This window comes from Pristis pectinata, chromosome 2 (assembly GCF_009764475.1).
Source record: "Pristis pectinata isolate sPriPec2 chromosome 2, sPriPec2.1.pri, whole genome shotgun sequence".
In the NCBI taxonomy this organism is placed as follows: Eukaryota; Metazoa; Chordata; class Chondrichthyes; order Rhinopristiformes; family Pristidae; genus Pristis; species Pristis pectinata.
The window spans coordinates 102,926,092-102,946,084 of NC_067406.1; the positions used below are offsets into that span (position 1 = coordinate 102,926,092).

A 19,993-nucleotide genomic window follows, 5' to 3' on the forward strand; every position below is an offset into this window, starting at 1 on the left:
TATTCAGCTGGGTGCCATGTATTCTGCCCCATCCATTAAATTTGGATTTTTGTCAATGTGGATAGGGTGTTCATTTAAATGGCCTGACCTGGTGAAATATGCTAAGACCTGATCACTGGAATATGACAGAATTATACCAGCTTAGATGGGAATCTTGGTCGGCAAGGACCAGTTAGGCCGAAGGGCCTGTTGCCGTGCTGTACGACTCTGCTTCCCTAACAAGGAGAGGAGATCGGAGGTTAAAGCACTAACTCTGTTTATTTTATAGACTATGGTAGCTCGGCGCTCCCTCCGCACACGGGGCGCGCCCTCAGAAACACTTGCGGTGCACGATGCCGGGACCCTTGTCGTCGTAGTCGGCGCGGCGCACCCACATGGACTGGAAGGTGTTGAGGCAGGCCGTGATGGAGCCTCCGATCCAGACGGAGAACCTGCGCTGGGGCGAGGCGTAGACGTTGAGCTTGGACTGCCCCGGCGTCAGCCTGCCCAGCTCCCGCTGGACGCGCTCGGCGAAGCCGGGGAACATGGAGGAGCCACCCGACAGCACGATGTTGCTGAGGAGCTCGGGCTGGTGCTCGGCCTGGCAACGCTCCAGGCTCTTGACGGCCAACACGTGGAGGCCCGGGTCGGCGAAGCCCAGCACCCCGGGCTGGAAGAGAGCCTCGGGGCAGCGGAACCGCTCGTTGCCGATGGTGATGACATGACCGTCGGGCAGCTCGTAGTCGGTGAGGTAGTCGTTCTCGTTGGCCAGGATCTCCTCACCGTAGTCCTGCGCCACGTAGCAGCACCTCTCCTTGATGTCCCGCACCACCTGCCTCTCCTCGGGGCTGAAGGGGTTGCCGCACTCCGCCAGCAGCTTGGCCATGTACTCGGTCAGCCCCCCGCCCGCCAGGTCCAGGCGGAAGGTGGCGTGGGGCAGGGTGTAGCCGCTGTGGACGGGCGCCGTGTACGAGACGCCCAGCCCCGACTCCACGATCAGCCCGGTGGTCCTGCCGGTGGAGTAGAGCGAGAGCAGCGGCTGGTGGGCCACGTACATGGCCGGCACGCCGAACCCTTCGAAGAGGAGCTCGGCGGACTTCTCCCGGTTGGCGGCGGGGGAGAGCGGGGCGTCGGCGAGGAGGACCGCATGCTCCTCGGGGGCCACCCGCAGCTCCTGGTAGAAGACGTGGTGCCACAGCATCTCCAGGGCCTCCCAGTCCGTCACCACGCCATTGGTGACCACGTCGGCCCGGGCGATCCAGGGGTCGTTGGGGATGGCGCCGCCGACGTAGTAGCCGGGGCCCGGGTCGTCGCCTCCGCCGCTCCGGCTCGGCACACCCACCAGGGACTGCAGGACCACGCGGGGCTTGTCGTCGCCGGCGAACCCGGCCTTGGTGTAGCCGGTGCCGTTGTCCATCACCACGGCCGCCGTCTCAGTGAAGGGCTCCGAGCCCAGGCCGGGGGCCGGGGGGTGGGAGCCCGCGGGGGAAGTCTTGCTCATTTCCGAAGGCGAGCAGTGGGGTGGGTGGGGAGCCTCCGGAACAGACGGTGTGCGAAGGGGCCGAGGGGTGGGAGGGAGGGGGATGTAGGTCGGGGCGCAAAACCCGGCAGCGGCTCTCGCTTGCCCGCGCACAACAGGCCGCTTGGCCTCTCCGCGGAGAGTGTGGCGGGGCCCCTCCCGCAGGCCCGGGTTGCCAGGGGCGGTGGGGCCGACCTCACAATGGTGGGGGACCCGACACGGGATATGGTCACAAAGAGGTGGGGGGGGGGGGGTTAGTGGTGGGGCAGAGGGGGGATTAGTGGTGGGGAGGGGGCTAGTGGTGGCGGAAGGAAGGGGTTAGTGGTGATGGAGGGAGGGGGTTGGTGGTGGGGGAGGGAGGAGGGTTAGTGGTGGGGGAGTGGTGGTTAGTAGTGGTGTTGGTCAGGATCTCTCCACCACCCGGCCTGCCCACCAGCGGCTTTTGAAAGAGGTTTGCATCCTATTCATTTGGATTGGAGGGGTGATCTTACACAGGTGTATAAAATCATGAGGGGCATAGATAGGGTGAAAGCACACAGTCGTTTTCACAGGGTTGGGGAATCAAGAACTAGAGGGCATAGGTTTAAGGTGAGAGGGGAACCTGAGGGGCAACTTTTTCACCCAGAGGGTGGTCAGTATATGGAGCGAGCTGCCAGAGGGAGTGATTGAGGCAGGTACATTAACAACATTTAAAAAGGTACTTGGGCAAGTACATGGATAGAAAGATTTAGAGGTATATGGGCCAAACGTGGGCAAATAATGTAAGATAAAGATAAGATGCCTTTCTTAGTCACATGCACATTGAAACGCACAGTGAAATGCATCTTTTGCATAGACTGTTCTGGGGGCAGCCCCCGCAAGTGTCGCCACGCTTCCGGCACTAACATAACATGCCCACAACCCCTAACCCGTACATCTTTGGATGGTGGTAGGAAACCAGAGCATCCAGAGGAAACCCACGCAGACACGGGGAGAATGTACAAACTCCTTACAGACAGCGGTGGGAATTGAACCCGGGTTGCTGGTGCTGTAATAGTGTTATGCAAACTGCTACAGGGGAATCTTGGTCGGCATAGCCCAGTTGGGCTGATGGACTCTATACATTGCAGTTGACTCCTTCGAATTCGAAATATTAGATGTCTTGTGTGAAAATTTAATCCCTCAACCGAAATAATTTATAAGATTAATTAGAATACTGGAAAATAAATGCCATTAAACAATATTTAGTTTAAATAGTACAGTATAAACTACCTTCAATGACATTCCCTCTTACTATTTCCTCATATTTTATCAAAATTTTAGATTACCCTGCACAAAAATCTATGCTGGCTCTTGATCACTCACTTTTTGCCAATTTTAGATTTCAATGACGACGATTAATTTTTTCAGGCAGACCTGCCCACCTTTTCATTAATGAAGTAGGTAGAGTCAGGAGCCAAAAGCACAACTTATAACAAAATGACCAGGCACAGTAAAGGGTAAAGGTAGTTACTCAGTCTGGTAGAAGTTGGGAATTGTTGATCCCCACTATCCAGGCCATGCCATACTCTCACAACTACCATCGGACAGGAGGTACAGAAACCTGAAGTCCCACACCACCAGGTTCAAGAACACTACTGCGCTTCAACCATTCAGTTCTTAACCAACTTGCAGAACCCTAATCACTACCTCAGGATAGCAACACTATGACTACTTTGCGCTGCAATGGACTATTTTTGTTCTAATTGTGTTCTTTCTTGTATAATTTGTATAATTTATGTTGTTAATGTTTTTCTTGTGAATGTTCTGTATCTAATGCTATGTGCCTGTGATGCTGCTGCAAGTAAGTTTTTCATTGCACCTGTGCATACATGTACTTGTGCATATGACAATAAACCTGACTTTGACTTTGACACTGGAATTGAAGGTACGATATAAACATTTGCAGATTGTGCTAAATTCAGACGCACAGATAAAATTCAAGATTCAATAGAAGGTAAGTGTGCAATAGTAATTTTGGAAGGAAATATAAATGGGCACCTAAATCCTTGCAAAATAAAAGTCTAACTACAGAAGAGGGGAAAGGATTCCGGGGATATTGATATACAATCATTAGAAATAGCAGTTACAACCAAGGATTTAATGTCAACAAAGACCATCAGATTATTAGTCAGAGCCTCATATGATGGATGTCTTCTGGGCTGCATGGTTTACACAGTGACAGAAATGTGATGACAATGGGATGCCACACAATTCTTACCACGGCAATAAAACAATTCTTGCCACGGCAATAGTGTGCTTTGCCCTCATACACAACTCCCTCTTCACGGATGTTAAGTATTCAAATACAATCTTTCGATATAATGAAAATGTCGTCTTATCTGAGTGATTCCAATTTTCCTTGTAGTTAGACACCATATAGACAGGGAATATGACCATAATTTCACGAATTTGTGTTGTCACAAGATATTCACATTGCCTGACATTTTAATGTAAAGGTGAGATATGTTGCCTATTGTGAGACCTTTGTCAATAGTACCTTACAGATGGCTGCCTTGGGGTGATAGTTATCCTTCTTGCAAGGCTCACCCTCAGATATTTACCTGGCAGGGGAGAATCAGTGATCACCAGAGCTGATCTCCCAGGACAGTAAGCACGGAGGCTGATCTACGGAGCGGATTCGTGGCTGAACTGGAATGTTGAAATTGAAGAAGGAAGACAACAGTGACTCTTCACAATCTAGTGGCTGCCTGATGAGAGCTTAACCTGCTGATGTAGAGGTGGATCCCAATGCTGATCGGGAAATCAATCTAACACCTCTTTCTGGCAATTAAACCCTCTATAACCAACCATCTCCATCAGGATGGCTGCAGCGACAAGTGCTCGGAGGATTACAGGGGATTCAAAGCACTGTTGGTGGCAGTGAAGGACCCCACTGAGGGGAACCCCTTCACCAGGAACCTCTTCATCAAGAAAGTCCTGCTGGAGTGCAGCAAGTTTGAGGTGAAGGACATCTACTGCCTCCAGGACTTACCAGGAAATGGGTACTTTGACATTACCTTCAAGCACCCAGTGGGATGGCAGAAGATGCTACAGGACTTCCAGGAGAAGGAGAATGAGGCTCCGCTGTCACTGTTGAAGGTGCAGCCACTCTTCACCCTTCCCACTCAGAAGGAGTGTGAGATAACGGTGCACATATTTAACCCACATGTGCCCATTGTGGATGACCTCACCTTCTTAGCTGACTATGTCGAGGGAGCAGGAAGCTGCATGAACATCAAGAACCTGTTTGGGATCTGGACCAGCAAGTGCCAAGTGAAGGTCAAGCTAAGGGTGAACGCAAGTGGAGTGATCATCCACCCACCATCAGTGGTTGCTATCAGAGGGAACCGTGGGTACATGGTATATGCAGGACAATGCAGACTGTGCTGTAACTGCAACAAACCTGGACATGCAGCGGCCCAATGCAGTGCAGTCATCTGCAAGAACTGAAAGCAGAAAGGCCACCAGACCAAGGACTGCAGAGAAGGCAAGAGTTACAACTGTGTGGGGAGGCAGGCCACCTCTACAAGGCCTGCCCAAAATGTGCCTGTACCTAGGCACAGGCAATAAGAGGGGCCAGTGCAGAGGCCCCAGCAGACTCTGAGACTGGGACTGAGGAAAGGCCATCCACCTCGGTCTCCCAAACCTAGGTCACAAGCCCCCAGGCCCCTCCCCAACAGGAGGAGTTAATGGAAGAGGGGAGGGCAGAGGGACAAGGAGGGGAATGGCAGGTGGTGAAAAGGAAGAAGTCTCAGAAGACACCACCCAAGAGACAACAGGATTCGGAGAGCAAAAGTAATGGAAAGAAAAAGGCAATGCAACAGGCAGACACCAGCAACCTCTCCCATTCGGAGGATGAAGTAAAGAGGGAAAACCAATAATACAGGCAGAGAAAGCATCAAAACGGAGGGGACAAGGAAGAGGGGAGCTTGCAGACAAATACGGGTGAGGGGAAAACTCAGCCTGCTGCCCCCCCAGCTCTGGGAGACCAAGAGCAGCGCAGAAGCAGCGGGAGACTGAAAGTAGCACAGTGCTTGACACACCGCAGGTCCGAGAGATGGAGGATGCAGAACAATCAGAGACAGAGATCGTAACAGGAACACCCCAGTGATACCACCAGCATTGCCACACCCTGGGTAAGACCATTCCCAGTAACTGAGCCCAAAAGCAGTGAGGCATTTCACCAAGGCTATGGGTATGAGGGCTTAGGCTGATGACAGTTGACTGTATATGTGCACCTTGAACTCAACTGTGGAGATAAAGCTGGCATCTCTAAACATGCGCAGTGTGAAGAGCACCATGCAATGTGTTAATGCCTTGCAATACCTTGCCACGGTCAAGGCGGATGTGACTTTTCTACGAGAGTATGGGCTACCACACTTCCGCAACTATCAGAGGTAGTCACGATGGTGGTACCAGGGATTGTCCATGTGGTTGGGGGGGTGGGGGGGTGGGGGGGAGGAATGATAGTCACGCATCTGGCCTTGATATTCCGCTGTGGGGAGGCAACTTCTCAAACACTGAAGTCAAAGAGGAGGTGGGGGGGAGGGGGTTGTGGGCGGCTCCTTGTGGCAGATGTACCGTAGCACTCTGTTCCGTCTAATCAATGTGTATGCCTCACCCATGCTGCAAATGGCCAGCTGTCCTCCAGCAGCTCCCACCGCTGCTGGCGATGTCCCTACCAGTCATTCTGGCACTGACTTCAACTGCATCATTGATGCGGCTGGACAATCCAGCAGTGCTGAAAGGAAACTGGACAACAGCTCTGAACTCCTGATGGGAATGGTTAAAGATACAAAGTTATGCAACACCTTTAGCACCTCTGCAAGTGGAGCACAGCTGCAATACACATGGACCAGAATGGGCAACTCAGTACAATTGACTTCCTCTTCACATCGAAGGCAGTCATGGTCAGATCCACCGACGTCACGCCTTAACCATTGCCTCCATCGTGCCTTTTGTCACCTACAGGAGGATGAGAAAACAGGCAGGGGGACATGGAAGTTGAATGTCAAGCTGCTGACCCCAGAGAACGTGGAGGAACTAAAGACGGATTACGCAGGTTGAAGAACCAAGTAGCCCTTCCTTGACTCTCCGATTCACTGGTGGGAAGCAACCAAGGAGAACATCAAGAGGTTCTCCATCCTCAAAGGTGTTCAGAAAGCAAGACACAGTCAGAAGAAATTGTGCCAGCTCCAGACAGATTTGCAACAACTCCTTCTGCACTTGAGGGAGGTGGATGTGAGAGAGGAACTCCAAGAGGTGAAGAGCTGGCAAGCTGCGCTCTTTGCCTCGGAATCCTCCAAGATCATCTTCCGATCCAGAGTGGGCTTTGTGGAATAGAATGAGATGTGCTCACACTTCTTCTTCCAAAAGCTCTGTGATCCACAGCCTTAAGGAAGAGGACGGCTCAGTAACATCCTCACAGACAGATGTACTGAGGATCTGCAGATCCTTCTATGTCAGTCTGTATGAGGGAAAGGCTACAGACAACACAGTCCTCCAGAACTTCCTGTCCCCTATCACAGAGAGGTGTTAGACAGTAGCAAGCAGGAGAATCTGGAACAGCCACTGACCCTGGAGGAGCTGACTGGTTCCATCCAATCCCTTGGTACAAATAAAACTCTCGGAAGCGATGGCTTACCAGCAGAGATATACTTGGCTCTGTGGGACAGGATGGGCCTGGACCTACTGGAAGTGTATAATACTACCCTTCTGGTGGGCAGCATGTCAGCATAAGGAAGGGCATCATTACCCTCATCGACAAGAAGAAGGAGGAGAAGGAGGACATCAGGAATTGGAGACCAATTTCACTGTTGAATGTGGCCTATAAGATCCTGTCCAAGGCCATTGCCAGCCAGGTCAAGTCTGCTCTGGGACCAGTGACCCACCCAGACCAAACTTGTACTGTACCAGGCAGGAAAATCCCTTATACTACTCAGGGATACCATTGCCTACATACAGGACAGAGGAGTGAATGCCTACTTGGTCAGCTTGGACCAGGAGAAGGCCTTTGACAGGATATCACACAAGTTTGACAGGATATCACACAATGGGTTTTGGAGAGAGAATCAGAAAGTGGATCTATACATATCCAGAGTGCAGTCCAAATCAATGGGTGGGAGACAGATAGCTTCCCCATCAAGTCTGGAGTCGGGCAGGGTTATCCACTGTCCTCTATCTTGTTTGTGTACTGCATAAAACCCTTTGCTAAATCTATCAGGAAGGATGAGAGTATAAGAGGGGTGACAGGCAGTGGAGGCACACAAGTCAAAACCTCCCTGTACATGGACGATGTCAATGTCTTCTGGTCAGGTCGCAGATTGATCAGCGTCTGTGACCATTTTGAGTTGGCGTCAGGGGCCAGAGTCAACCGCAGGAAGAGCGAGGCTATACTCTTAGGTAACTGCCCCAACCAATCCAATGTCCCCTTCACTGTCAGGCCTGACTACCTGATGATGCTGGGGAATCTGGTTTGGAGGTGCTGAGGTGTGTAACAAGAATTGGCTGGAGCATATTCGGAAGGTAAAACAAAAATTGGTATGTGGAAACGGCATTCTTTGCCAATAACTGGGAAGAACTTGGTTATCAGGTATGATATGCTCTCAGGGCTGCTGTACTTGGTGCAGGTGTGGCCTGTTCCTTGCTCCTCTGCTTTGGTAATCATCTGGGACACCTTCCAGTTTAACCGAGGTTCCAAGATGGAGCAAGTTCGATGGGTCACGCTGCATGGGGGCAAAAGTGTACCCAACGTTGCCCTCATCCTGATGACCACCTTCATGTGTGGCTGTCTCAGGCGGTGTGTGGATCCAAATTATGTGGGCACCAAATGTCACTACATGCTGAGGTTCTACCTGTCCCTGGTGTTGCAGAAGATAGGGCCGGCCCCATTACGCACAATGTCCCAGTCAGCTGGACATTGCCACATTACCTGTCCTTTGTGGAAGAGTTCCTCCAAGTAAACACCTTTGACCACAAGTCCATCAGGCAGTGGTCAGCACAGAATGTCCTACAGATACTGCAGAACAGGGACACTATGGATACGTTGGGGTGGTTCCCTGAGCAAACTGTCCAAACCATCTGGCAGAACACCTCGTTGCCAGATCTCACCAACAAGCACCAAGACATCATTTGGCCGGCGGTGAGGGGGGCCCTCCCTGTCACAGCCTTCCTGTACAGGTGACATATCACCCCCAGTGTATGCTGCCTTCGGAATGGCTGTGGATTTGCAAAGAGGGTGTGGAGACAGATGCAAGGGTCTGTGTCCTGGTTCATCCCCAGCAGCTGCTTAACAGAGGACTCTCTGATCTATGGGCTGTTCCCAGGGACACACACTGAGACAGACATCAAGTGCTGCTGAAAGGTAATTACTTCAGTGAAGGACGCCCTTTGGCCTGCCCGAAACTTGTTGGTCTTCCAGCACAGCGAGATGTCTGTAAGAGAATGCTGCAGACTGGCATAGTCCAGGCTGCAGGAGTACGTGCTGAGGGACAACCTGAAGCTCGGTGCAGCCAATGCTAAGGCTCTGTGGGGAAGGACCACAGTGTAGACTCCTTGCGCTACCGCACATGGAGGGGTGCAGTTGAGTGGGGAAGCCCTTGAAACAACCTCAGGAAGAGTTTACACTACTGAATGTAACTAGCATGAACGTAAAAGTTTGTTTTTGCACTGTTTCTTTTGCACTTTGCACTGTTGCACTTATGAATAAAGTCTATTTTTGAAATAAAAAAAGCAAGGCTCACTCTTCAGATTTTCCCTGTCTTGTTCTGGGAGTTGCTGAGCCACTGATCCGTGATTCCCATTCAATACTATGCATACTGAGCAAAGCTTGAAACAATGATTCTGAGCATTCTTGGCATTCCATTGCTCATTTTTGTTTTGTTAGTGATTAACTGATAATACTGCTATCGTGTAACAGTGGCCATTGTGAATGTTTACTTAAGTTTCTGCTTCATGAAAACCTAGCCACATTTACTCAATAGTTTTCCAGTAACTCAGCAAGGGCACTGGGTTTGATGTTAATTAATATAATAATGATATACATGAATACTTTCTTCGATCCATGAATATATCCAAATTTGTATCCCAATGAAGATACAAATTTTGAAGAATAAATATTTTAATCTGAATATCAGTATTAATCTGAATAATAGGGGAGTTTATGTATACAACGATGAAGACATTACAGTAAATTTATACTTATTTTTACCATTGGATAAAGAGGCTATCTCACATCAAAGTCAGACTAGACAACATGCTTTACACACAAAATGCTGGAGGAACTCAGCAGGTCAGGCAGCATCTATGGAGGGAAATAAATAGTTGACGTTTCGGGTCGAGACCCTTCATCAAGATTGGAAAGGAAGAGGGCAGAAGCCAGAATAAAAAGGTAGAGGGAGGGGAAGGAGCATGAGCTGGCAGGTGACAGGTGAGTCCAGGTGAGAGTGGGAAGGTAGGTGGGTGGGGGAAGGGGATGAAAGGGAATGATGTGAGAAGCTGGGAGATGATAGGTGGAACAGGCAAAGGGTTGAAGAAGAAGGTATCTGATAGGCCATGGAATAAAGGGAAGGAGGTGGGGAATAGGAGGGAGGTGATGGGCAGGTCATGAGGGTGGGGGAGGGGAAAGAGAAGGGGTGAGGGGTCCACAGGAAGGAGGGAAAACAAGGGGGGGGAACAGAGGGGGGGAACAGAGGGGAGGGAGAGGAATCAATTTTGATACCATCAGAATGGAGACTACCAAGATGGAAAACGAGGTGTTGCTCCTCCAACCTGTGCCTGGCCTCAAGAGGAGGAGGGACCACTTGCTGTGGTCCACGATGACCATGTCTGCAGTAAGTGCTTGAGGCTAGAGGAACTTTGGCTCAAAATTGATGAGCTGGAGTCGCAGCTTCAAACACTGTGGAGCATCAGGAAGGGAGAGAGTTATGTAGATGCTGTGCATCGGGAGGCAGTCACCCCCCTTAAAGCAGGTACTTCTAGGGTCCAGGAAGTAGATAGAAGGGTGACTGTCAGGAGAGAGAAAGGGAAAAAGAAAATGAACAGGCAAATAGTGCAGAGGACCCCAGAGGCTGTTCCCCTCAATAACAGGTTTTCCATTTTGGAGGCTGTTGAGGGGGATGACTTGCAGGGATCAAGCAGCAGTAGCCAGGTCTCTGGCACTGGAAGGGAAGGGAAGAGAAGAAGAAGGCAGTAGTGATAGGGGACTCGATGGTCAGGGAAACAGATAGGAGGTTCTGTGGAAGTGAGCATGAATCCCAGATGATATGTTGCCTCTCAGGTGCCAGGGTCCGGGATGTCACTGATCGGGTCCACAGGATTCTAGAGCGGGAGGGAGGACAGCCAGAAGTCGTGGTTCATGTCGGTACCAATGACATAGGTGGGAAGAGAGATGAGGTCCTGAAAAGTGAGTTTAGGGAGCTAGGCAGAAGGCTGAAGAACAGGACCTCAAGGGTAGCAATCTCGGGATTGCTGCCAGTGCCACGCGATAGTGAAGGTAGGAATAGGAAGAGATGGCAAATAAATGTGTGGCTGAGAAGTTGGTGCAGGAGGGAAGGTTTTAGATTTTTGGATCATTGGGATCTCTTCTGGGGAAGGTGGGACCTGTACAGAGAGGACAGGTTACACCCTAACCTGACGGGGGCCAATATCCTTGCAGCCAGGTTTGCTAGGGTGGTTCGGGAGGGTTTAAACTAGTTTACGAGGGGGATGGGAACCGGAGGAGTAGGTCAGAGGAAGAAGGGGATGGGGAAAAGTCAGATCTAACATATAGAGAGGCTTTGAGGAAGGAGAAGCAAGAGTACAGGCTATAAAAGTAGTAAGGTGGATGGGCTAAAGTGCATTTACTTAAACGCAGGAAGTATCAGGAATAAGGGAGATGAACTGAGAGCTTGGATAAGTACATGGGACTACAATATTGTGGCTATTACAGAGACATGGCTGACATCATGGCAGGAATGGATATTGAATATTCCTGGTTTTCAGTGTTTTAAAAGGGATAGGGAGGGAGAAGAGGAGGAGGGGTGGTGATACTGGTCAGGGATACTATTACAGCTGCAGAAAGGGTGGATAATGTAGAAGCATCCTCTCTAGAGTCAATATGGGTGGAAGTTAGGAACAAGAAAGCAGCAGTTACTCTACTGGGAGTATTCTATAGGCCCCCCGGTAGCAGTAGGGATACTGAGGAGCAGATTGGGAGGCAGATTTTGGAAAGATGCAAAAATAACAAGGTTATTATCGTGGGAGACTTCAACTTCCCAAATATTGATTGGCACCTGCTTAAGTGCCAAAGGGTTAGACGGGGCAGAGTTTTTTAAGTGTGTCCAGGATGGATTCCTGTCACAGTATGTTGACAGGTCGACTAGAGGGGATGTCATATTAGATCTAGTTTTAGGTAATGAACTGGGTCAGGTGACAGATCTATCAGTGGGTGAGCATCTGGGGGACAGCGACCACTGCTCCATAACCTTTAGCATTGTCATGGACAGGGATAGGAGCAAAGAGGACGGGAAGATATTTAATTGGGGAAAGGTGAATTATGAGGCTATAAGGCAAGAACTTGAGAGTGTAAATTGGGATGACATTTTTGAAGGGAAATGTACTGTGGAGATGTGGTCATTGTTCAGGGATCTCTTGCAGGATGTTAGGGATAAATTTGTCCTGGTGAGGCAGAGAAGGAATGGCAGGGTGAAGGAACCATGGGTGACAAGAGAGGTGGAACAACTAGTTAGGAAGAAGAAGGCAGCATATGTAAGGTGTAAGCAGCAAGGATCAGATAGGGCTCATGAGGAATATAGAGTAGCAAGGAAGGAACTTAAGAAGGGGCTGAGGAGGGCGAGAAGGGGACATGAAAAGGCGTTGGCGAGTAGCGTTAAGGAGAATCCCAAGGCTTTATTACTCGTACGTGAAGAGCAGAAGGATGGCTAGAGTAAAGTAGGTCCGATTAAAGACAAAGGTGGGAAGATGTGCCTGGAAGCTGTGGAAGTGGGTGAGGTTCTCAATGAATAGTTCTCTTCAGTATTCACCAAGGAGAGGGGTCTTGATGAAGCTGAGGACAGTATTGGTAAGGGTAATGTTCTAGAGTATGTAGATATCAAGAGAGAGGATGTGTTGGAGCTGTTAGAAAATATTAGGACAGATAAGTCCCCGGGGCCTGACGGAATATTCCCCAGGCTGCTTCGGGAGGCAAGGGAGGAGATTGCTGAACCATTGGCTAGGATCTGTGAGTCCTCATTGTCCACGGGGATGGTACCAGAGGATTGGAGGGTGGCAAATGTTGTCCCCTTATTCAAAAAAGGTAGTAGGGATAGTCCAGGGAATTACAGACCAGTGAGCCTTACGTCTGTGGTGGGTTAGCTGCTAGAAAGGATTCTAAGAGATAGGATCTATGATCATTTAGAGAATCATGGACTGATTAGGGACAGCCAGCATGGCTTTGTGAAGGGATGATCTTCACAAGATCTGATCTCACAAGCCTGATAGGGTTCTTTGAGGAGGTGACCAGGCAGATTGATGAGGGTAGTGCAGTAGATGTGGTCTACATGGACTTTAGTAAGGCGTTTGACAAGGTTCCGCATGATAGGCTTCTTCAGAAGGTCAGAGACCAAGGGATCCAGGGAGGCTTGGCCGTGTGGATTCAGAATTTGCTTATCTGTAGAAAGCAGAGGGTTGTGGTGGAGGGAGTGCATTTGGATTAGAGGGCTGTGACTAGTGGTGTTCCACAGGGATCAGTTCTGGGACCTCTACTTTTCGTAATATTTATTAATGACTTAGATGAGGGGGTGGAAGGGTGGGTTAGCAAGTTTGCAGATGACACAAAGATCAGTGGTGTTGTGGATAGTGTGGAGGGCTGTTGAAGCTTACAGAGGGATATTGATAGGATGCAAAGCTGGGCTGACAAGTGGCAGATGGAGTTCAATCCAGAGAAGTGTGAGGTGGTACACTTTGGAAGGACAAACTCCAAGGCGGAATACAGAGTAAATGGCAGGATTCTGGGCAGTGTAGAGGAACAGAGGGATCTTGGGGCTCATATCCACAGATCACTGAAAGTTGCCACACAGGTGGATAGGGTAGTTAAGAAAGCTTATGGGATGTTAGCTTTCATAAATCATGGGATCGAGTTTAAGAGCCGCAAAGTAATAATGCAGCTTTACAAAACTCTGGTTAGACCACACTTAGAGTACTGTGTCCAGTTCTGGTCACCTCATTATAGGAAGGATGTGGAGGCGTTGGAAAGGGTGCAGGGGAGATTTACCAGGATGCTGCCTGGATTAGCGAGTATGGATTATGAGGAGAGACTAAAGGAGCTAGGGCTTTACTCATTGGAGAGAAGGAGAATGACGGGAGACATGATAGAGTTATACAAAATATTAAGAGAAATAGATAGAGTGGACAGCCAGCGCCTCTTTCCCAGGGCACCAATGCTCAATACAAGAGGGCATGGCTTTAAGGTGATGAGTGGGAAGTTCAAGGGAGACGTCAGAGGGAGGTTTTTCACCCAGAGAGTGGTTGGTGCATGGAATGCGCTGCCTGGGGTGCTGGTGGAGGCTGATATGTTGGTCAAGTTCAAGAGATTGTTAGATAAGCATATGGAGGAAATTAAGATGGAGGGATATGTGGGAGGAAGGGGTTAGATAGTTTTAGGAGTGGTTTGAAGGTCGGCACAACATGGTGGGCCGAAGGTCCTGTATTGTGCTGTATTGTTCTGTGGTTCTATGGTTCAATGTGGCAGTAGAGGAGGCCGTGGACAGACACGTCAGTTTGGGAATGGAAAGTGGAATTGAAGTGGCTGGCCACTGGGAGATCCTAACTGTTGTGGCAGACGGAATGAAGGTGCTCAAAAAAGTGACACTACGACATTCCTATGGATATTTGCAATTACAATGTTAATGAATGAGCAGAACAGTGAAAGAAATCAGAATGAGGCTGCCTCTGAGGAAGCTGTAACTCTTGAAGATTTTATTGAAATGCAGATTGTATGAAGATCTGGTGACATAGTCTGCAGCTCAAGGGTTTGCCTCACTTAGGTATTACATGAATTGTGACAGTTACAACCTTTATTCTATGGCAACATCCCTCCCTCTGTGGCTATAAAGTAGCAACTGTCTTTAATTTTTATGTTCCATACCTATTTCAAGCAGCCAAGGGGTCTGTGAAATATCACCAAGGTTGCTGACCAAACATGCATTTGTCAGGAAGCTGAGAGTTTTCAGCAGACCTGGAGCATCTTTTCAGTTTAAATTGACAGCATGATAAGGCATCCAATGTTTTGTTTTGAATTGTTGCCCTCCACATTGTATTTTGAGCTACTACCATTAACCCTCCCCACCTCAACTGTCGAGTGAATGCCACCCTCCCTGAGCTCTTCACAGAAGACGGTCAAGTGAACAGATAGCTTAAGAGCACAAAGTTTTTACCTCTGCTGTCACAAGAAGTGACTATTTTATGATTAACAGAACAATAATTGCAGAGTGCCATTTTGAGGCATATATCTCTAGCAGTGTAATAATTAGAGGACCATAATGATTTTAACAGAGAATTTTACCAGCTGGACAGAACCAAGGGGGCTCTGCGCTATGCTATAGAGGCTAGAATGTTCAGGCAAGTCCCAATTATTTGCTAAATGTTCACTCTTATCTAAGTAACTGAAAACTTTATATAGATGAGGAAAAAATTCAAAGCATGATCTAGCACAGCAACTGGAGCCTATAAACAAACATTCTGCTCCTTCTGCATACTCTGATTCTCTACCCCTCCCCCAATCCTTCCATTATGTAAACACCCTCTTTACCTTTGTCAAACCCTTTACTTAGGTGTAAGTAGAAGGTTAGTGTCACAGCTGATGGAAGGATGTAGGGAGCAACCTGTTGTCTTGTACAACATAGATATTTTACTGGCTGAGCTGGCCCTCCTGTTATTAGAGAACGAACATGGAAGGCTGTCACTACTGGCGGCCTTTCAGGACATTCTGCCTCTGCAGATGGCTCTGCCACCTTGGATGCCATTTGTCTGAATCTCTGTGAGGAAGGCCTGTTGCCGGACCTGCGCTCCTCTCCTTTGAAACTATATACTTGCAAGGGTCACCTCTGGCCTTCAGCAATTCACGGAGCCATGTCCAGTAGGTTGGTTAGGTCATCTGGCTATTGTCAGGTCCAGAGAACTCTGAGATATAGCTGCCTGCAACCCTGCTCTGAGCATCGGAAATCCTGTGCACAAGGGAATTTGTAATCTTTTCCCTATTGTCACCTGGGTAGCAGTCAACTGATGACGTTGACAGGAATTGACCCTGAGTGTGGTGAGGTGACAAGGAATGAGGGAGGGTGCAGTGGTACCTTCTCAGGCCAAGTCTTCCAAGACCTAAATTGAACTTGCTTTTTATTTAGTGACACAAGAGACTGCAGATGCTGGAATCTGGAGCAACAAAAAAAGCACTGGAGGAGCTCAGTGGATCAGGCAGCATCTGTGGAGGGAAACGGACAGTCGACATTTTGGGTCGAGACCTTCATCTCGTACAGTTGAAGGTCTCAACCCAAAGCGTTATCTGTCCACTTACCTCCAGAGATGCTGCCTGACCCATTGATTTTCTCCAGCACTTCTTGTGTTGCTTGCTTTTATTTAGTTTTTTTTTGTGAACCAGGAGTGTTCTATCAGACCCCTGACTGTCTCCTGCCAAGAAGTTTTTGCCTCCTCCCTCTGCCTCCCAACTGCAATCCCAATTGGAATACCATCAAAATTCTTACCTTGATGCCTTGGAACCTTGATTAGAACCTTTCCCTCATATCCCCTACACTTGAAATCCCAGAACCCAATGTGAACAGGATGTTCATAAATGCTCTGCTCAGGCATATTGTTCAATATATTATATGCTGTATGGAACCTACTAAGTAAAGAGGATAAACAGTGTGTTTGTTAATAGGGAAGCTGAATTTTCCTTGATGTGCCTGTGTGTACTCATGTTACATGTAAGACCACACATGAGAATTGCTTATTTTTGTCAACAGGAAGGGGATTAATTATAATTTTGCTCTCTGGAAAACTGCCATGAATAATTTGTATTTCACCAAACAATAATGTTTACACTGTTGGGCTTGAACACATTGATATGGAAGGTTGATTTAAAGCCTGCAGTTTGATCTAATAAAATATCTTCAACATTTAAACTCAGATGCAAAGAATGATAAATGCAATCCTTGAAAGTTCTTGAACTATAACAGAGCAAAGGACTAGGGGAAAGGTCTCATTTCATTTTCATTTCCTGCTGCGTGTGGTATGGCGACACTAGTTCATAAAGGTTAGGCCTTCTGGGTTTGAAGATGAAGGGGCTTCCCCATTACCTGATCATGAAGAGATGTCTGGGAGCACTGAAGCTGTCCTGGAAAACCTATTACCAGCTAATTGTTAGAACCAATTGCACATTATTAATAACTAACTTCAGTCATGTAATTAAGGAAAGACTATGGAAATGTACAGATGGAATCAGAATAATGAAGTATTGACAGACAATTTTTTAGTTTATTAACAATAAAAGTTTCAATCTGCCTAGTTTTGTGGCTTTCCAAATTGGCTTCATTAGATACCTCAGAACCAAAGGGGAAGCAACTCATTCTCAATCACAGGGGACCACACTGTGAGTTCCTTTCTCTCTCCCTATCACATGCCTTCACATGAAATCAATGTTCCTGTGTCATTTTTGTCTTTATAAATGGAGTACCTTGAAATCAAGGAATCCCAAAAAGTTCAGCTGTAAGAAAGCAACTCTCCAACTTCTGTTAAGACACGATTGTTAGTTTTCAGCTCCCCCTGTTCAGTGCTTTCACCTGATGATATTAACTCCATATCACTAAATCCTCCCAAATATAGGTATCTGGGCTTATGCTGGAGCAAGTCAGGTACCCTGATGTAGTGGGCAGTGGGCATGTGATAGTGGTTGACAGCTCTTGAGAATAGATACCCTGGGGAAGGCTTCATCTCCAGGTGGAGGAATGTTCTCCTTCTGGGGTGGAGTTGAGGTGAGGGAGGGAAGGGTGGGGGAGGCAACCATTCTCTAGAATCCCACAATTACTTAAGCAATCTTATAATTTAATCAACTTCAGATAGTTGTAAAGAGATCAACAATCTTAATTTTAGGATCTGGGGTGGGAGCCACCAAAGAGTCAAACCACAATCTTGTGAATTTGGTGGTCAGACGTAAGCCCTCACTGGTAAGAATGGCAAATTTTCTTCCCTAATGGGTATTAGTAAACTAAATGGATTTTTACAATTTAGTCACGGACACCATTACTGAAGTGTTCTTTGACTGGTTGATTAATTAATTAATTGATTGATTGATTAATTAAACTGAAGTTAAGTTCCCCAGCTGCCAAGGAGGATTTGAACTCGTGCTCATGGATTGATTGCTCAAATTTCTAGATTACTTGCCTGAAACATGAATGCTATACTATTCACCATAAATACTGTACTCTCCAATTGGTTAATAGAAAATTCAACACAGAGAATAGGCTTCCTTGGCAGTAACTTTTCTTTCACATAGGCTTATGCAATAAGACCATTTTACTTAAGGTCACTGGTGAATTAAATGAGATTTATACCACACACACAGGAAGTTTAGCTGCCAGTTTTATCCATGAAGAATTGTAAGATAGGCAGCTTTTTCTTTAGCATATGGGCATAAATAACTGTCTGGATTGAACACACCGAGAGAAATTCAATGGAAATGGATTACTTGCAGATAATGGAGCTAAGTGGACTTGATTTAAGTGTTTTGCTCTGCCCAGTTTTCTTTCATGTTCTGACCAGTGAGTTATTTATATCCAAGGGTGAAAGAGGAAGGTCTGGCCCATTAGGTTTTCTTCCCACCACTAATGTGGGGCAATGACACATGGAAACAAAGCACATTATTGTGGGAGATAAAGTCAAAAGCCTGGTCATTACTTTCTTATGGAGACTAACAATGGATAAAAAATGCAACACCATAAAAAGCAAGATCAAAGCATAATAATTCATGCAAATACATGTCATGTTTATAAATACTGCATTACAGAAGTTAGCATTTCTAAGAAAAATTGTGAATAAAGAATTTTACCTGAAGCATGAAGCATAATTGGTGAGCCATACAATTTCATACTTTTTTGAATTTTATTAAGGATGTTAATTTTACCAGAAACCTGTCAACAAAAAGGAAATTGAAGAGTAAGACACAGGAAGAATCAAAGCTAGTACTTCCAAATTAAACTGGGGGGAACGCAAATTATTCGGCACTGTTAAATGTCAAGAAAGCCACTAACAAAACCACATTCTTTCTCAACTTTAAGCCAAAATGATATTTGAGGATGACCTATTATGCACAAATGGTTTCACTGAGATTGTTGCATTAAAGATACATGAAAACATTATTTAGAGACACAGGAGTTTGCAGCTAACAATACCTCTACAATTTGCCCAGTTCTACTTTCCATGTCTTGGTAGTGAAATGATACAATGGTAATGGCAATGTTGACTAATTGTGTCAATCAGTTTCTACAATTTAGTTTATGATGGACCCAGATTTCTATTAGGGTTTTCTTGGTCTATTGCTGTAACAACAGTAGAAGTTCAACTGAATTCCCTGAGAAACAGCATAACCAACTGGATCAAAATTTTGACTGGCAGTCCTGGACCACTGAACTGGAATCATGTTTCAACACTGCATTACAACTTTTGCTCAAATAGTAGACAAAAGAAAGTAAAGCTTGGTTGCATATAATTGCATATGCCCATTGAACTCCACATCTGAAATTCAATTCTATTAACTTCAACAGAATCAAAGTTCAAGTGGAATGCACAAGCACATACCACTGTGTCACTTGCTTGGGCAGTGATTGACACTGCCGTTTTAATCAAAGAATTTTATTTGAGATTACTAACCTATTTGCTAATGCAAATTGCACCAAGAGTTTAACACAAACGAAACAGAAACCCAGCCATTTAGTATGTCGGTAGAAATGGTTCAAATATTACTTGAGGAGTAACATCTGAGACGGTACCTAAATTGTGATTTTGCAGAGATTATGGATCGCACAATACCAGGCTTTCTCATCAGTCTTTTAGCCCAGACTCTTTGTTCCAAATGCCCGGTGAAGAAAGGACAAGAAAGGGACAGCACAGAAATAGTGACTGGATCCTGAGGGAGGGGCATGCGGAGGAAATGGTGCTCATGGACCTGGGTCAGCACCTGTCAGAAAGCAGGAACCAAGAGGACCCTGATGGACTGCATTCAGCGCTTTCAGACAATCTGCATCTCCCGCTGGTGAGAGTCTGTCGGTGGCCTAGTTGGACCTGCTTCTGGGATTAGATTTGCTGAGTGGTGGAGCTGTGGCACCCCAGGCCCAATGATAAGATGGAGCCCCATTACCCTTCGGGCCATCAGTGCTGAGTGCCCCTAGTACAGCTGAGGAAGAACAGCAGCTGCTTCTTAACAGGAACCACAAGACAAAAACACTA

General features: G+C 47.3%; 1 protein-coding gene across 1 annotated transcript; it reads right to left on the bottom strand.

Moving 5' to 3' along the window:
- Positions 1-310: 310 nt before the first annotated feature.
- LOC127584182 (actin-like) lies at positions 311-1,480 on the bottom strand. Its single transcript, XM_052040766.1, has one exon. The coding sequence runs from the start codon at positions 1,478-1,480 to the stop codon at positions 311-313; it is 1,170 nt and encodes a 389-aa protein (XP_051896726.1).
- Positions 1,481-19,993: the final 18,513 nt, after the last annotated feature.

Coding starts and splice junctions, on each gene's coding strand:
- LOC127584182 (XM_052040766.1), bottom strand. CDS start 1,480: ATGAGCAAGACTTCCCCCGCGGGCTCCCACCCCCCGGCCCCCGGCCTG.